Source organism: Carassius gibelio, chromosome B24 (assembly GCF_023724105.1).
Source record: "Carassius gibelio isolate Cgi1373 ecotype wild population from Czech Republic chromosome B24, carGib1.2-hapl.c, whole genome shotgun sequence".
NCBI classification, from domain to species: domain Eukaryota; kingdom Metazoa; phylum Chordata; class Actinopteri; order Cypriniformes; family Cyprinidae; genus Carassius; species Carassius gibelio.
In genome coordinates, this window is record NC_068419.1 from 11,388,703 (window position 1) to 11,409,474 (window position 20,772).

Genomic DNA, 20,772 nt, shown 5'->3' on the forward strand with positions numbered 1-20,772 from the left:
CCAATAGCAGCCATTGCAAGAGAAGTTGGTCATTCCAAATCTGTGATTTCTAGAATATTGTATATTTACAATGTCATTTAGTCATTCAAGACTCCCAAAGCTGTCGGTCGTCCACGGAAGATAAAAAAAATAAGATGACAGGATAATACAGAGAATCTCAATGGGCAATCAGTTCAACACAGTAGCTGGAACTTCTTGCCAGTTCAGTGCTGAACAAGGTGTTTGCATACAGTGTCTCAACGTTTAAGAGACATCTGACTGAATGCACACTCAGCAGTGACCAAACCTCTCATCAAAAAAAAAATCTAAAGGCTAAGCTCACCTTTGCTGAGGAGCATGTTGTATGGAACGATGAGAACTGGCCTAAAGTTCAGCGATGAAAGCAAATCTAATTTGTTTGGGTCAAATGGGAAAAAAATTATATTTATCATCAAACTGGGGAAATCAGTGAAAGTTGGAAGAGGAATTGTCATGGTTTAGGGGGTGATTTTTGCAGTATTATTTGGGCATCTTCTACAGCTACAGCACATGGAAGCGTGAATGCAAATGATTCAGAACCTCCTTCAGCAGCATCTTGACTGCAAGCATCTCCCAATCAGGCTGCAGTTATTATGCAAAACAATGCCCCGTCACACAGCAAAATGGGTAAAGTAGTTCCTTGAAGCTAAAAAATGTAAATAATGAAATGGACAGGCCAGAGTTCTGATCTAAACCCGATTTAAAATCTCTGGATAATCATTTCTGACAAAGTTATGGCTAAGAAACCACTACAGTCACAGAACTGTGGGAGAGTGGACTAAGACCAAACTATTGATGCCTATTGATGTATGATATATGACTATTGATGAAGTCATTCAAAGCAATGACCTTACAATTAATTCCTACTCCTTTTTGACTCCTGTCACCTTCAGATGCTTTAGTTGCAATATCTTTCTTTGTGTTACAATCATTGCTGCTCTCTAATTTTGATAACTGTTTTTTTCCCACTAAATTACGATGAAAGTTACATTATTTCAAAAAATAAATTGTTCATAAACTTTTGTGAGCTTGTGCTCACAATATATATATATATATATATATATATATATATATATATATATATATATATATATATATATATATATATATATAATTTAAATAATAATACATTAATAAATTATTTCCAAAGATAACTGGTCATTTTATTAATAATTATTTCCAGTAATTATCACTCATGCAAAATGATGAGGTCATGTTACATGTTACATGTTAGTTGATAATGTGTTGATAATGTGTACTGTACTCACTCTCAGGATTAATGGATATTTACAGATCCTCTGGATGGGTGCAACCAAGTATCCCTCCAAAGGAACCTCTGTGTTCTTCCTGCCGCCCAGCAACATGCAGTTCTTAAGAGATAAACAAGCAAAAGAAGTCAGTAAATAACAAAATCCTCTGTGCAGTAGTTAATAAAACTCTATGAGGGATGACATGTTTCCCTCAAGGTCATGGCTATAAAATTGCCATTAAATCAAATTAAATTACAGTCATATAGCCACCACAGCGTGAGTTCAAAGACCTGGAAGCTGTAAATCTATAAGTCCTCGCAATCCTACTATATAAGTTACCAACATTATCCTTTCAAGAACACCGGTGGTTATAATTCTGTTTTTATATAAACACATTAACTTATCTTAATTTAAAAAATACAGCAAACAAAAATTAACAGCATAAAGCTCAACAAATTAAATATAAAAAATATATTACCCTAATAAAAGGAAGAAAAAAAAACATTTACACTAATGCACTTACAAGAGATGTCAATAGATCAATTAGTTGCACTGGAATAAATGTCAAAACATACACGTTTCTATATTTATATTATTATATAATTGTATATATTTATAAAGATATAGCTTCAAAAATGTGAGTGTGCAGCTTGTCTTCTAATGTATGCATTTTAGTGTTATAGAAGGGTCAGTGCTTGCTTGCATTACATTACAAAGACAGAGCGTTGAAGGACACTCCTGTCAGCTCAGCCAGAGGAAATGAATTTGTGTCGGACTCACAGGAGGTCATAAGATATAGTATTACAAACACATGCCACCAGGCCCTCAGTGTAAGACCTGACCTTCACCCGGTCCTGCCCATTAACAATGCCCATTAATGAGCTCTCCATTCAGGGAAGGAACAGGAAATGTGTCCAACCAATACATCTTTATTCATGTGTTTTAATGCAAATAAAAGAAAATAAATGGAGAGATGAAAATAAATTATTAAATAAAGTAATTATTTTTGTTTTCTTTGTGCACTAAAAGTATTCTTGCAGATTCATAGCATTAAGGTGACCACTGATGTCACATGACATCAGACTATTTTAACAATCTCCTTACTACCTTTCTTAGCCTTGAATGTGGTACTGTAGTTCCTTTGATTCAGAAACCTCACAGGTTTTATCAAAAATATCTTAATTTGTGTTACAAAGATGAAAAAAGGTCTAACGTGTTTGGAACGACATGAGGGTGAGAATTAAATGACAGAATTTTAATTTTTGGGTGAACTATCCTTTTAAGCATTTCAAATCAAGTACTGGAAAAACCTGGTGCAACATTTAGAGTAATTACAGCAGCCATGTATAACAACTTAAATTAATAAATATTTATTTTTGTTTAGTAAAATAATATAAGAAAATAAAATTAAATTAAATTTAAAATGATACAAATTATAAAAAAAAAAAAAAAAAAATGAAAAAAGCAACAAAATGGCACTGACAGATACTGAGCTGTTCATGTGTAAGAACACAGTAGCACGCCTTACTCTGAAACATGCAGAGCATTTTTTTTTTATTATTAAATGGCAGCCTTTGTGATTTGATAACATTAAAGCATAGCGCAATTTTATTTTTATATCAATTACTCGTGCAGTCCTGTAAAAATGACTGTGGTACATAGTTTACATGAATATTGCAAATTCACAAAAAAGGACATACATTCATAGCAACAAGTGTCTTACCAGCAGAAGTGTGCGTACTGTCCTGATCTTATTGAGCTCCAGCAGAAGCCTCTGGGCTTTCTCATGATTCCCACAGTACTCGTCGTAAATCTGAAACCTTCCTCTCTGAGCCACGAAAACACACAAAGACACAGCCAGTCACATACAGGAGGTCAGCTCTGGTAAGCTCTTTTGAAGCTGCATATGACTAACTATTTCTGAGATTTCACTCCTCATGCCCTTAAGCGTCTCTGAGGTTTTACCCAGAGGCGGAAGGAAGACTGCCAGATTGAATTCTAGCACAACAAAGTAGTGCCTTCATCCCAAAACCACAACACAGCATTGTCATTCAAAGCACCCCTGCAGTTTTCTAACTTCACAAATATAACACTGAAAATTATATTTAATTCAAATGTTTTAATATTTTATACTGTGTGTATTGTATCCAGCTAAAGCTAACACCTCAAACCAGTCTACTTACTAGCTACTTACTTTCCCAGCCTCAACTGTTGTCAGATTTTGGAGGGATTTTGTTCACTGGAGAGTCCAGCCGGAGAGTCCAGCTTAAACCAGCTAAAACCAGCTTAGACCGAGAAGGTTTTTTTTTTTTTCAGCAGGGATGTGGGATGTGTGTAATAGAGTAAGAATAAGAGAGAGTGGCTGACACAGACTTACAAAGTGCAGGAAGCAGCGTCCCACTTCATGATACGGGTTGGGGTCAGGCTGCAGAAGCTCTTCGACCATGGACAGGAAGTCCCTGTGCACAGACAGGATCTCTTCCAGGTTAGAAAACAGCACCTGTGGGGCAAATGCATGGAAAGATCGACTTATTGGCTGAGCAACATTGACTGGATCTGGAAAACCAACAATGCACGGCAAAAACTGAGGAGGAAAAGGACTAAAAATGTCTGGAAGTGACATAATCACTCATCACTGGTGCATGCATGACCCATATGTCCTACTTCATCCACCCGGAACGGCTCTCAGGAAAGTGAGAGAAAAGTGTTTAAATCATTTTTAAATAACATTTTAAATATGTATATTTTTCTTACAAAAACACATGAAAATTAAACATAATCCCTGTGTTTTGATCTGATGAATTGAAATGCAACTATTTGTTTCTCAATCTCATGCCAATGTTATTTTGTTATACATCACACTTTCAAGTGTCAGTTCAGATTTGTATTTCAGATTTTTGTATTTTTTAATTTTTGTATCAATTATCAGTTGAATTGCTTGTTCAATTTAAATGTTAATAAAAGTGTTGTCTCTATCATTAAATAAATTACATTTTTTAAAGTGTTTTGTCATCTTTATTTAAAAATTTAAGGCAGTGGGGTAACATTTGTTTACGATTATTGATCAAAGTATATATAAAAAAAATCCCTGTTGACACAACATGATTTAGTTGACTGGACTTGTAAATAATAGTCAAGTCAACTTAAAGAAATGTGTTACCTGGACTAACTCCACTCTAATTTGAAGTTGTTTCAACAATAAATATTTTGTCAAGATAACAAAAATATTTTAGGCAGCGGAGTAACATAATATTTTTAGTTGACTCAACAAATTCTTGTAATACAAGTGTAATACAATCACATTCAGAAATTTTACATGTCTGTTAAGTGTCCCAAAACCATTTGGGACCACTCTATATAAAGATAAGCCAGTGTGTGCTATATAATCCAAATACTCAATAACTCTGACCTCTGAATTACTTTTGCAGAGTTAGAATCCCACACAAATGTCCTCAAACATTAATGTTCAGACATACTCTAAAACATGCAAACAGCACTCTGAGCTTGTTTACATGACTGAGTGTTCAAGCGCTCACTGTTCTGTTCCAATGAGAATACACCGAGTTTACTGTCACACACCACTAACCAAGCTGAACGTTTATTGTTTACAACCATTTGGTTCACCCGTGCACCTACCCTTAGAGAAACAGTTCCCATTATGCAAATCATAAATATGTTAATTTGTTATATGTTAAGGAACTTAATGCTTGATGTCACTGATGTCAAACTTGGTGCAAGGCTGCTAAGTGAGAACTAGGGCAATATATACTGTAACAACCTAAATTATGGTCTGCTCCACAAATCTATTTATGACATTAAAAGGCTTACAATATGGTTCACAAGTCTTATGCAGTGTTATTATAATATAGTTTAATATTTGTTTTTAAATCAGCTTTTTATTTTTATAATTTAATATTATTTAATATTTTAATTATGTCATGTATGTTTATAATTTTTATTAGTTTTTGCTGTTAAAAAAAAACACATAAATATATATATATATATATATATATATATATATATATATATATATATATATATATATATATTATGTCCACCTTATACCTACAGGTGAAAGTAATTATATGGGCTAACAGTAAAACTGTTTGCATTAAAAACCAGTTTGTTCATAATTAAGATAAAACATTAAAATAATAAGGTAAGGCACACAAATCTGTAGTATCAAGCAGCAAAACAAGCGTTTTTTATACAGCTTAAAATAGTTGGAAGCAAATGAGAAAGCAAGTCCCATAGGATAAGGTATACTATATATATGCATATATGTATATGCTTTTTTAAAGTTTGTTATAGAAAAACAAGTTATGCTCAGTTTCCAGAGCCTCAATTATAACATTATAACAGGCAACTTCCTATTAGAGACCTGCACGATTACGGGACCCAACACAGCAGACTGCACTGCAGGACAACACCTGATGGGCGGGGAGAGACTCGTGTGTACGGGATGTGGGAGAATAATTAGGGTGTGCTCACACTAGGAACTGGCTCGGTTGGAAGAGGTGGGCAAGATCGAGGTTCAGTTATATATAGATCAGTTAGTGTGAGCTTGGGCTGACTCTTGGTTTGACTGGCTCAGTGGCCTATGGGGTGGATGGGGAACCTGGATTCTACATACTGTTACATACAGATGACAAATAAGCATTGTTGTTTTCTCTCCAAGATTATAATTGTTCCTATGGTGGACTGCCCTTCAAAGGACCAACCTTTCATGTACAGTCACATCTTGCAGACTAGTGTATATGTTCAAACAAAGGAAAGCATTATGTAGGAATTTCAGATTGTAAGAATGCCATAACTCTGAATCAAACTACTGTAGACAACAATCATAACTACTATTAAGTATGAAAATCAGACTTTTGAGAATTTTCATTGTCCATTTTCTTATCTTGATAGCTCCCCAGGTATGATTTGGACCTGTGGAGGAAAGGCCTATTACCTAGGGTGACCATATGAGCCATTTTCCCAGGACGCGTCCTTGCCAGGATTTCTATATTGCCTAAAACATCCAAAGTAGTTTGAACCAATATCATGCAGGTATGATACATAATCAACCAATCGTGGCGTGTGAGAAGGTGAGATCTACAGAGAACGATCAAAGCAATGCAAATACACGTACATGTTAGGTGTTTGTTAGTTGCTTTAAACTAGGTTTTGTCATCGGAAAATGATACTGCCCACACTCTAGGTTTAATTACAGAAGAATTGAAGAAGCTGAGAAAAGCAGTTGTTCAAAATATACTTGTCCTCGACCTTTTGACCTTGCAGCAGGGAGGCGTTTGTAAAATGTTAGAAGTATCTTGTTGTTTCTATATTCCAGATAATTCAGACAACATTACAAACATTGTGGACCATATGAAAGAATCCATTCCGGACCTCAAGAGGGCTGAGTGCCTGAGTGCATATCTTTCTGAGCGGCAAAAGTGATAGATCTGTAAAGCAATATATTGTGAGAGGAACATGTTAGAGAGTCCCATATGACTCAAAATAATAAAGCACAAAGTTAACAAAACTATTCACTCCACTGTGTTGAGCGAGAGCATTCTCTGCTGTCTTCACGTGCTTTTGGAAACTTCCTATTTCCAACTTTCAATGTCATGATTATGATCTTGTTGCATTATTTTATGTTAAAAATAACAGTGGACAGTGGTTTGTAAATGTTGATGCTAAGCCTAAATAATTTGATCAGGAGCATTCCCTCCTGTGACCCATGATTTGTCTGTATGTGTATTCAGAGCCAATGAGGAATGGACTTTTATAATAATAAAAAACGCATTAACGCGCAATAAAATAATTGTCGGCATTAATATATATATATATATATATATATATATATATATATATTTAGTATTTATCATTTTCACTCAGGAATTGCTAGTGCATTTCACAAATAATTGCAATAAACAGCAAGCCACATACTGAATTTAACAAAATGTTCTCCATATTTCTCACAATTTTCACAACAGCTCTATTCCTTCAAAGGGTTTCAGCAATTTCATCTTCAGCATCAGTATCGTTCATGCCTAACACACACACAGCACATGTTGCTTTGATATTGTAATGTCTTTCAAAATCTGAAATACTAATTTAGCCTAATCACTTTTAAAAAATTTACAGAAAATAATAGAAAATGTAACTCAGTTCAAACAGATAACTTGTGCTCAGGCTGTAATTAGTCTCCTGGCTGGCTCGCCACAAAAAGGTATGTAAAACTGGTTGTCAATATATAACACGATACTATATATTACACCAACCAGATGACTGTATGGGTCTAGGTTTGACTTTTTTGAAGATAGAAATGAATTTTGGGCCAATTGGTATGAAACCAGCAAACAGCCAGCACATTACACACAGAAATAAAGTGAACAAATATTGAAGAAGGAAATTAATGTATACAGTATATTGTCTCCACACAACAATGTCAATGTATTTTATTTAATTAATACATTTAATTTATTTAGAAAATGAACTCTAATAATCTTATATTTGTAACTTAATTTTTTTTTACCAAGGCAACATTTCTAAGTTTCAAGTTTAAGTTCTAATGTAATGTTTATTTTCTTTGTGCTTTATTTAAATTTCTGAAAACTATTTTCAATAATAACAACAAAAATCAAGTGTAGCATTAGTTCTGGCTTGTCACGTTAGTCAAGCTCGCATCAGCTGACTCTCAGCTGATCCCCATCTACCTATGGGAATATGACATCTATCTAAGCATTCATATATAAGGTCCCTCAATATTTTCAGCAGTTTTTGCATTGTCCAATAGCTAATTAATTATCAGCCTCCTGAATCTCCTTTTAATCAGAATAATTCTAAAATGTGTACATAAAATTATTGAACTTTAATGGTATTTGCAATAAATTTATGTTGGCTCTGTTCTGTTCACCCTTTGGGGCGGGGGGGGGGGGGGGGGATGGGGGGGGTATTTGCTGATATCCATGCTAGGCTGCATGGATGCGCAGGGAGTTCTTGCCCAGAACATAACCACACTACCAATCCAAACAAATATTCTTAAAATAAGTTTAACCTTGAATTAACCCCTGAAACCAATAGTGTATCCAAAACTCACCTTGACAGTTTCCTCTGTGATATTCTTATCAATTTTAGACACAGCATACTGATTGAGGCGATGAAGAAGTACCTGTTGGGGACACAGGAAAGAGGAGAATGTAAATAGTCAGCAAACAGACCCAACTGTCTTCCTTTTGCACACGTTCATCTGTCTGAGAAAGACTGAGTTGAATATCCAATTGCACCAAGCTGGATGAAGAGGCCCTGACCGACAGAAACTACAGCAAACCGCAGCCAACACTAACGATCCAACATGAAATCCAATTTCACCTCCGGAACACAGACAGCAGGGAATACATAACAAATGCAATTTACAACCTTCCCAAGGAGAAAGATGCCACAATGCTGGGGATCTGACAAAACAGGACTTGAGATAAAAACAACAGGAAGGAAGAGGGACTGCATTTGCCAAGAGACCAGAAATAATGAATACAGTAAATCTCAAGCACTGAGGTTGATGAATAGCTGTGTTCACAAGTCACTCTGCATGAAGGAAATTTGAGTAAACACAAATAAATCCTATCATATGGTAAGATCTCTATTTGGAACACAGAATGCTGATGGAGAGAATCATTTTGATATAACCTAAACTATTCAAATCGTATCTGTATCACTGTCTCACACTTGCTTTTTCTATTATAAAACAGCCTGAGATAATTGAACTGTCATGTCTAGATTATAAACATCTCAAAGCTAGATAAATAAGTTTGGTATCTTAGTTGTGGTTGTTCATCTTGTTGATTTGTTAATATGAGTGAGCCAAAGGTAGTCAGAAGCTCATTCAGAAATGTTTGGTTTGTGAAATATGCAAGCTAAATACATGGTATATGTTCAAACAAAGGCTGAAAGAACATCCTGCATCATGGACCCAGCACTTGTTGAACTCCTTAGAGATTCATGATCACATGCCGATTTAGTTCTCCTTGTTTTTAAACACAGTTCAGATAATAATATAGCCAAGATTTCATTGATTTTTCTAAAGAATGGGACTAAACTATTTTTGCAACATACGTTTAGACAGACATCAGTAATCTAATTATTTTACCTTATTCTAAATGGTCCAGTTCCACCATGCTGTTTTGGACATACACCATGGTACCACTGTAGTATTGCTTTGCCATGATATAATATAAAATATGATGATAGCACAGCACTGCCACAATGCTAAAGAGCAAGCAAACCCTTTCCAGTGAATTTCTTTATTTATTTATTTTTGGTAGAAAGTGACTGAAGCATTTAGCTGATGCTAATAAGTCAAAGAAAGTACAATCTAGTCTTTTTTCTTGATCTGTATTACTCTTCATAAAGATGAAGAGATTCAAAAAGTGATATCTCACTGAAAATGATACATGCAAAACAACAATTTAATGACAGTACAGAAAACGAGGCATTTCCTGTTAACATATCAGTCTTGGCTGTGCTGTAAACAGCTCGTCCTAACTGCTGAGTGAGTGGGTTTATAACACTAAGCCAAATAACCAGAGAGAAGCCCTCAACCGGCAAGATAATCACATGCAAACTGAACGTGCTGATTACAAGGCCGAACACCAACCACTTACATATTTCATCAACTAAAATTGAACAGTTCCAAAACACTCTCCAAATTAAAATCCAAATAACAGGGCGAATAAGGAAAGAGACAATGAAACCTGACTCTTGATTGCAGCTCGACTGCGCAGCTAAAGCCTCAGTGCTGATTATGTGTCTGTAGATGTTCTCAACGGCTACGCCGGCTGATTAGAAAGTCTAAAGAACATGCATGTGAAGTGTCTGCGAACGGCACCTTGCATTGGCATGACAGGGCTGTTGGTTTGCGCTAACTTTGCATACAGTTTCATGTCATCAAATCTGTAAAACAGGTCCCATTGCGATGAGGTTCTGCAGCTTTTAACCTTCCACAGCAAATTCTAGTCTCATTAGATAAAAGAATGACTGCTTTCAATAGACATTTAAGAGATAGTTGACCCAGAAATCTTTGGAAGACGGAAAAAAAAAGATATTTTGAAGATTGTTGGTGACCAAATAGTTTCAGGTCCCATTGACTTCTGTAGTCATGGGATTCAGAACTGTTTGGACACCAACAAATCCATACAAGTTTGAATCAGCATAAGGGTAAGTAAATGAAGACACTGGGTGTCTTCATTTTTGGGTCAACTATTTATTTAAAGTTTCCTGTTTTGTCTACCCTCCTTGAAAAAAATAACTGATTCCAGTACCCACTGAGCAAGAGACTTAGGTCAGTAAGGAACTCCAGGCTGGAAAGGTGGATGTGATCCAAGGAGACTGCAGGAAAAAACAGCTTGTCCCTTACAAAGAACACCTCACAAGAATTTAGTCCAAAAAACATACTCAACAAACTCGTGGATGTGAACCACATGAAGACAAACTCACATGCACCTGCTAGTCACCGTCTCGTCTTCTTCAGCTTAAGACGAATGCTTGCTGTAGTAAATCCAACCTTTATTAGACAGCCAGATGACAGAACATAAGAGCGCTCTGAACCTGCACTGAGCCATGAAGTCATACTCGGACTACTATCTTCACCAGGAGGAGAAAATGCCAGCATGGTTTCAGTTAATATTTGAAGGGGGTCTGACCACCCTAATCTAAAATTGTACTCTTAAGCAACATTATACATTTCTTTACTGTCATTTTAATAAAATAATTAACTTTCTTTCCAAAAAAATCATACTAGCGTTATAGTGTACATGTATATACGCATGTACTGTATGTGCAATTCTTGTCATTACCTCTGTTTACTGCCTTTAGGAAGCAATAAATGTATAGTGTTTGTATGTGTTTGAATATGTTTACGCATTTGTCCGGCTGAGCAGACATGCTGGCCGCCAAACTCCTACACAGTGGCTTGGGCCCAGGCTCTGTTTAAGTCTGGTGTGTATACATGCGTGTGTCGAAAATTAGACAATGCCAGTCTTCACTGTATAACATTCCAGTCACAGTTCGACTGCATTCAATGGCCCGCCTATTTCCTCATGACAGGCCATGGCTCTGTAACACCATTTACAGTTATGTAATACTAAATTGCAGTGTCTCATCCAAACCTTGAATGTTGAGTACGGGAAGAATAGCTGTCAATGAATAGCTGTCAAAAATCAATGACAGCTTTGCACACAAGATTTCTGACACAAATCATTTTCCCATTTTCAGTTTAACTTATGTATGACAGCCGACAGACAGCTGTAGACTATAGTCATGTAGAATAAATGTTATCATCACAAGACAACAACACAAGACAAGTAGAGAAATCAAAGCCCATCCAAAGTGAAAATAAAACTACACTGAATAATACAAGACTAGCGATGCAGTAATGTTACAATTATGGCCAATAAATATAATCTGGTAATTACTCCAATAAACTATATATATATATATATATATATATATATATATATATATATATATATATATATTTACGTTTACATTTATTCATTTAGCAGACGCTTTTATCCAAAGCGACTTACAGATGAAGACAGTGGAAGCAATCAAAAACAACAAAAAGAGCAATGATATATAAGTGATTAGAAAAGTCATATATATATATATATATATATATATATATATATATATTACTGGCTGATAACCAATTTACCAATTTATCATGCATTGCTATTGTATACAAGAATAATTTATGCTAAATCTTCCTTTATTCTCCCTTTGCCTTCAGTGCCCTTTTACTAATTATGAAAGTCCTAAGGAAAAAACAGAGGTAACTAAACCTGTATTACAGGGTCATAGAATGGAAATACTGCATGACATCTGCGGTCAATCACAGGTAACTTATACTTTTCATGCCAGCCGAAATGCAGACACTCTCCATTCAACACATAATTTTGTGAATGGCTTCTTTGTTCAGTGACGATCCAGTGATTCTCTGTTCTGTGGTAATTGGGCCAGGCTTTAATTCAGTCTGTGAAAGAAAACATTCAGAGCCTGCTGGATTTACCAAGACTACAGCACAGAATTTACTTTTTAACAGAGTTTTCATGAAGAAGAAAAAATGATAAAGATATTTATAATTTTTTATTATATTATTCACATTGTTAGCTGTAAAACAGATTGCAGCATAGACAAGCCAGGTTATTAATTTAGTTATCCTATCTCGTTCACCAAGTCAAAGAGTCAAGTGTTAGCAAATTAGGATGAACTAGTTAACTATAATAATAGAGGATGTTTTTAACTATATGAATGATAATAATTATTATAATTACAGTAATAATAATAATTATAGTTGTTTTTGTTATATAAAAATTTAATATTTTAATATTTTTTTTTATTTATTAATAAAAATATGTATTTATCCCATTCTGATGAACTTCTTTGTTCATCATTTAATGACATCTGCTCTCTCCCACACTCATTCAGTTTTCTTTTCTTCCAGACAGATGATGAACCAAAGTCTGGGATCAGCCTCCTCCTTCACATACCCACACCAGGGCGTCTGAGGAAATGGCCTATGCTTTTCTTCCTGTGGAGGGAACAACTCAATTTACCAGGGCCTATTTCTGCACAACATCAACAAAGCCTGCATGCCATGAGGCTTTGCAACAGTGTGAGACTTTAGACCAAATTCGGAGAAAGACAGCACGAGCATCAAAACACTTTTCAAGGAAGATGCAAAAACAAGCCTGTGTTTTATGGTGAATAATAACACCATCAGGATCTGCAGACCCCAATAGGACACATCCACAGGAAACGCTTACTATAAATACATGCCCTGAGAGCTAACATGCTGGTTTGGGACATGCTAAAAACCCACGTGTACATGGCCTTTGTTATTATTTACAAAGACAAGGTTGTATATATATATATATATATATATATATATATATATATATATATATATATATATATGTATATATATATATATATATATATGTATATATATATATATATATATATGTATATATATATATATATATATATATATATGTATATATATATATATATATGTATATATATATATATATATATATATATATACATATATATATAGCTAACATGCTGGTTTGGGACATGCTAAAAACCCACGTGTACATGGACTTTGTTATTATTAACAAAGACAAGGCTGTGTGTGTGTATATATATATATATATATATATATATATATATATATATATATATATATATACAGTACAGACCAAAAGTTTGGACACACCTTCTCAATCAAAGACTTTTCTTTATTTTCATGACTATGAAAATTGTAGATTCATACTGAAGGCATCAAAACTATGAATTAACACATGGAATTATATATGGAATTATATACATAACAAAAAAGTGTGAAACAACTGAAAATATGTCATATTCTAGGTTCTTCAAAGTAGCCACCTTTTGCTTTGATTACTGCTTTGCACACTCTTGACATTCTCTTGATGAGCTTCAAGAGGTAGTCACCTGAAAATAACTGGTTTATAAGGGAAATTTGTTTGTGAATCTAATGTGATAACAATGCCGCTAAAAAAAGTCATTGATTATGAATCAGACCACACAAATCATGCTATACATTTTTGATTACTAAAAAGAACTAGTTCATACAGTATGATCATGAATCAGATTATATTGGCCATGCTGTTTGTTTTTGAGCCATTTGTGTGTGAATCAGACTACACTGGTCATAGCATGGTTTTGATTGATTAAAAACAAGTTCATATGAGTTTTTTGTTTATAAATATGACTCAACTGGTCACACTGTATGTTTTTTAAAATAAACAGTTTAAAGGAGTCTTTTGTTCGAGAATCAGATTACACTGGTCACACTGTATGTTTATGATTTTCTAAAAAGAACTGGTTCATAAAAGCAATTTATTTGTGAATCAGACTACACTGGTCACGCTCTAGGTTTTTAATCCACTAAAAAGAACCAGTTCGTAAGAGTCATTGGTTTGAGAATTCAAATACACTGATCACGCTGCATGTTTAGATTACAAATAAAAAGAACTGGTTCATAAGAGTCATCTGTTTATGAATCAGACTACACTGGTCATGCTGTATGTATTTAAACCACTAAAAACACTACTAGCTAAACCTGAACAAAAACAGCCAGGATTTGTTCTTATAGCTGGTCTTTTCTTGTATTTGATAAAAACTGGCATATAACCTCAATATTTTTACTCCCACTACAGCTCATGAGATTGATATGACGTGCCATGGTTTTAGAGCCATGATTGTGTCATATCAGCTCCCATGACGAATTGTCCAAGTGTCTCAATGACAAGCCAATTGTTACGCATAAAGGGGTCAAAATACCATTACAGACTGGCGTTTGAATGCCCATGGTGACTAAGCTGAATTTTAAGATGTACATTTTAAGCTCAGTCAGCATGCATGGCACACGTGACTGTGCTATTGATTCGAATTCTGTCTTGGGTTATTCAATAAAGCCACTTTTTAATGGATCTGATGTGATTGGGGTTCTTGGAACCTCGGATTTGGTCGCAATTGGACGCTATCTGAGGAGGGAAAGAGAGAAAACAAGTCTTTCCTTTTGGAAATCCCTAAAGACATCTTGAATGTCAATGAAAAGGGCCGGCCAAAAGTGCCCCCTCCAAGTACTCTGGGATCAATGCCATCTTTGTGTATGAATGAACAGTGGCCCTCACTAACCCCTTCAGCATGCCAGTCACTCCGCTGGAGACCGGGACTAGTTAGCAGAGCACAAGAGACAGGGAAGATGGCACCAGCGGCCTGTCGCCGATCACAGTGGAGCCACAAAGGACAATCCTGCAAAGGTTTGAGGTGAATCAGACTTTGGAAGGCATCGTGGAGTCTGTCAATGAATACGAATTGGAGCTTAACATTAAAAGCTGTACTTGCAGTTTCCCGCTCCCAGGCGCTAGCCTTTAACTGACCCGTACGATGAAACACTGCTCGTTCAATTTGTCTCCTGGGTTGGACTGTTGATTATTTGTGGACTGAATAACAAATCAAAGATAAAGAAGCTCTGCAGCCAGGACTTGCAAAGAACTGACAAAATCCTCAAGCTGTTTTTTAAGCATCAGGTCTCAAAATGAGTCATGATCTTATACATGCATCTTTACAGAGCCCAGAAATTGTGCTCAAGAAGAGTTTCAAAGAGTGTGTAATTGATATGAACTTGGTATTTCCATTATCAGTTAAATTGGAATGCAGTAAGACATTAATATATTTTTTACTCCGCAAGGATGCATCAAAAGTGTCACTGACGACATTTACATTGTTACAAAAATGTACATGTCAAATACATGCTGTTCTTTTAAACTTTCTATTCATCAAACAAAAAAAATGCATTGATTTTCCACACATGACTTTCTTCTTTCAGATGAATACAATCAGAGTTATACAAAAAAAATCCTGGCTCTTCCAAGATATTGTAACCCAAAAGAGTGCATCCATCCATCATAAAAAGGACTCCACACAGCTCCAGAGGGTTAATGAAGGACTCATGTAGCGAATCGATGCATTTGTATAAAAATCTTATTTTTAAAAATGTATAAACCATAATCTCACTTCGCTACTATCATACACACATTCACAAGAGATGCTGTAGGACATAGGCGTAGTGTAAACTATATGCTAGTATCGTGAGAAAGTTTTGTTTACAGCAAAGGAAAACCAGTCTACTCTTGGCTTATATCAAAATCCTCCAAACTATTTTCTTTCAAATTCCTTGTTTTGTACTTCTAATTCGTGACTGGTGTTTTGTTTTACTGTCTTCCCTGTGCTTCCACGTTTGTCACTTCTCTTCGGAGCTTAATCTATGCCTAGATCATACGCTCAAACACCACTCCCTCATTTACGTATACGTAAAACAGTTAGCGGAAGCTAGAGAGCTTCTTTTCACTTCAGAAGATCTTAATAACCCCCATTGCGGCGCCCGGGGAGCAATTGAGGGTTTAGTGCCTTGCTCAAGGGCACCTCAGTTGTGGTATTGAAAGCACTGTACATTCACCCCCAATTCCTGCCGGCCCGAGACTCAAACTAGCAACCTTTGGATTACAAGTCCAAATCTCTAACCATTAGTCCACAACTTCCACAAATTAATGGAATAAATTACATTTTAAAATATTTCACAATATTGCTATATAATAAAGGTGAGCATAAGAGACTTCTTTTAAAACTTACTGACCCCAAACTTTAATGTGTGAGTGTGTGCGTGTGTGTGTGTGTACATACAGTGACAACCCTCTACATTTAGAGTTAAATCCCATAAACATATTAAACATATTCAACTAAATCTTCACTCTGGATGACTAAATGATGCCTAATAGTAGCCAGTGGCTAATAAATAAACCAAGCCGTGACTGCTGATAACGTGAACACCCCCCATCCCCCAACACCCTTTCCTTTCAACCACCCCCACCCCCTCTCCTGCATTCGGCCGCATCCCAGTTCCATGTTTGGAAAATAAATTAAGTATATTAGAGTAACCTTTAAGAAAATAAATAGCCTATGATATGGGAGAAAAAAAATTAAACACTTTTTTCCTGCAGTTATATGGTTTGGTAATTATAGGTGACTGTATATAAATTGTGGACATCAGCGAGCCGCTTTTGAAACCACTTTCGCTTGCGCACTCTCATTTTACTTTCACTTTTGAAATTCGCAATCAAAAGGACTCTATGGAGCGGCAGTACTTACCACACATTTGACAAGATTAGATGTTAGTCACTGGTACTCAGGATCTGCAAATCATTCGTTATTGTCCTACCAGACATTTCTCCTTACTCTGTGCATGTGGTAAGTGAACTGTAATGCTACAGGCTACTGCTAGCAAGTGGCTAATCTTTTAGTGGCTCCGTAGAAGGGGTTATGTGTTTCATGCTTCAGGCACACCCCTAACCCCAATGTCATCGTCCATCACAATGTTTCACTGTTGACATCGTCCGATGCCAATTTGGTAAACAGCTCCCAACCGTAATTCAAACATGGTTATCAAGTTTAATTAATTCTAATTACTAAAGTTCTATCATGAAACAATACTTGATTATCATATTATAATGCTTTACTGAATGATGTTAAGAGTGTACTTTCAGATATATAAAAAATAAACTGTGCCATTTTACAAACATTTATTATATAGTCTGGCGATATATATATTAGGGCTTGCAATGACTAGTCAATTTTTAAAATATGTCGTTTTTCTTCAAATACTGTAATCAGCAGGCCTGACATTTAGAAACGGCTGGCATTTGGAATATTTCTCTCAGCAGTGGATTACAAACTTGTGGCACAATTTTCAGTAAGCTAAACAAAACACGAGCTGTTACACCTGATGTCTTCGTCCACACACAAGATGAAGGAAAAGGAACAGATGCCCACTTAACTGCTATGTCACGATGATGGACTTGAAATTAAGGTCTCTGACTAATAAAATGATCCAGTTACCAGTAATTACTCAGAAACCAGGAGGAGAATACAAACACATAACGTGCGTCACAGAAACATGGCTCTAATTCAGTGTGGTTTAGCTGGACATTTCATACAGACAGAATCGAAAAAAAAGTAGGCGGTCTTGGCTATTTTGTAAAAAAAACAATTGTGTAGCTCTGTTAAAATTGAATGACATAGTATTTTTACTGACAGTACACCTCATTTGTGCTAATATTTTTTTTAAAGCTATGGACAGTCAGGCATCCCACCAATAAAGTCAGCAGATATGAGTAACCGGCAGTACGGCAATCTGGCGACCTTCAGCTATACAATCCCTGATCAGGGTTTAACTTATATACATCTTTCATATGATAGCATCACAGACGGATGAAACTTCATTGCTTTGCCTCCTCAACTCTCATATTAACTTGTCATTCAGCAGCTGTCTGCTTACACCAGAAGTGTGAGGAAGCACATCATGAGAAAGCTTTGCATGGCCGTTAGGAGGAAACACTTTGATATGCTATACAGGATATTGTGGAACTCAGTCACTGTACTACACACTATGCTAACTTTCACACAATGACTGTGAACTGTTGCCACAACAACAAACTAAAATAACAAAAGGACACCAAGGACAGATTTGACTGGTTGATTTACTGGTTTCTAGCCCCTCACTTAACACACTACTTTGCACTTTTATATACACCTTACATTGGATTTTCCTGTTTTGTACATGCATTTCTCTTTCGGGGTCCAGACATTTTAAGAAATAAAAAAAAAAAAAAAAGTTAATATCTTCTAATATTCTAGGCCTCAAGATCAACATGTAAAATGAACGAACATGTCTTAAAAGGATAGTTTACCCCAAAATGAAAATTTGATGTTTACCCCCAGGGCATCCAAGATGTTGGTGACGTCAGTAGAACACAAACTAATATTTTTAATTCAAACCGTTGCAGTCTGTCAGTCATATAATGAAAGTGAACGGGAAACACGGCTTTGAGAGTCAAAGAAACATATACAAATTAAACATAGGGTTTAATTTGTTTTTGTTTGTGTATGTTTTTTGGACTCTCGAAGCCGTGATTCCCATTCACTTCCATTAAATGACTGACAGACTGCAACTGTTTCAGTTAAAAATCTTTGTTCATGTTCTACTGAAAAAACAAAGTCACCTACATATTGTATGCCCTGGGGGTAAGCAGATAAACATAAAATATACATTTTTGAGTCAACATAAATAAACAAAAAATATATTGTTTTCAAATAGCAAAATTAAATGTAATCGTAAATGTAATCTTAAAAATACAAAATAAACATTACATTTTACTGTAAAAAGCTAAAAAATATATAATATAATATATTCAATAATATAATATATTCAAGAAGAGATGTTAGTTTGCTTAGTTTTTTTGTAATGATGGATGGCCAATGATTAATCATGATTAATTGCATCTAAAATAGTTTTTTTGTTTTTTTGTACTTAATGAATGTATGTGTACTGTGTATAATTATTATGTATATATAAATACACACACATGCATGTATATAAGAAAAATATGTTATGTTTATATATTAAAAATATCTTTTTAGATAATATAAATTATTTGAATATAAATATATACATACATGTAAATATTTTACAAATATTGTGTCTGTGTTTTTTACTTTTAATGTATGTTTTTTTTTCATTCTATGCAAAGAATTTTTGACATTTGATGATGCATGATGATGTATGATTTCATTAAATTAAAATATAAATAAATAAAATACATTTAAATTCCTTATCTAAAGTACAGCTTTTCTGCATCAAAAAAAGAAAAAGAAAAGAAAAGAAAATCAGGAATCTGTATTTAGAGCTACATAGGGTTCATTTTGATTTTATCTTCACTTTAAGGATATAAATGCTCTTTTCAGGTTATTCATCATGTTGCTGCAACTGCAACACCATGGGTTTCTATTTCACGTGGCCATGGATGCCCAGTGGATGCTGACACTTGCCCACACAAGCTGAACTAAAAGGCCAACTGGCCAAGCATAAATGCTTAATTCATCTCCTAACTAACAGCCCACATTAAAACCTCATAGGAGACAAAATATCGACCAAAAAGGTCATGATGACCCATGCTTTTTTCCAAATAATTGACCAAAAAACATCTGACAAAGGGTTTCTTACTCAGCTGCTTCCAGAGCCTGATCTGAGACAGATGCCCTGGCATAGACTCTAGTCAAGTGGAGCGGCCCGTGCTCCTCCGCAGTCAGCTCTATGTGCAGGGGAAGCAGAGCACAATGTAAAAGGAGAGGAGGGGCAGGAAGGAAGGAAATCCTGCTCACACTGACACAAAAGCTGAAGGAACTCACCAGCCAGAGTCCCTCATAACCCCCTGTGCACTCACAAACATGACACACAAGACTGCACACCGATGTAACGGGACACGGATGGCTGCAAGTTTAATACTCATTGTTAAACATGTATGAAGTTTACTTCATATTCATTTTGTTACCGTGTCAGTCCCGGTGGGGGTGTGGGGGGTAAAACCAATTGCTTCCCAGAAGCAAAATAATGCAATAAAACATTTTTGGATGATGAGAGTTGAAAGAAAATCCCAGAGGGCCATAAACAAAATCACCTCAGACTTTTTTTCAACCAATAGATTTAACTGCATCCAAACGATGGAGACTTTCACAGGTGATAAGACGCTTCCAGCTCCATCACGGAAACAAACAACCACAGGACCCTAACAGCAGGAAGGTCACAATTCCTCCCTTCCATCGTCAACTTCCTTGTTCTTAAGCACCATCATGTAAATTCAGACTGAATGCCGAACCTCACCTCTACATTTCCTCTGGGGCACAAAAAGACTCTGTTCTCTTCCATGAATTGGACTGTTGCTAGAATAGAAAAATGGCTGACACGTTTTGTGCTCACGCTGTGCATCTGAAATGAGGCGATCTGCCCTGAGCCTCGGGGAGCTAGTTAAGCGTACTGCTTAAAAACATCTCAGGATAAGAAAAAGGAAGTCCTACGCTGGTTATAATGTCT

General features: G+C 35.6%; 1 protein-coding gene across 1 annotated transcript in view; it reads right to left on the reverse strand.

Moving 5' to 3' along the window:
- Positions 1 to 20,772, reverse strand: part of prex2 (phosphatidylinositol-3,4,5-trisphosphate-dependent Rac exchange factor 2) — a 130,404-nt gene that overhangs the window by 103,340 nt on the left and 6,292 nt on the right. The window contains exons 2-5 of the mRNA XM_052596298.1: positions 8,356 to 8,427; positions 3,646 to 3,768; positions 2,992 to 3,096; positions 1,287 to 1,388 (exon numbers count right to left, since the gene is read on the reverse strand). Coding sequence (XP_052452258.1) covers positions 1,287 to 1,388; positions 2,992 to 3,096; positions 3,646 to 3,768; positions 8,356 to 8,427 — 402 coding nt within the window. The remainder of the gene's footprint in view (positions 1 to 1,286; positions 1,389 to 2,991; positions 3,097 to 3,645; positions 3,769 to 8,355; positions 8,428 to 20,772) is intronic.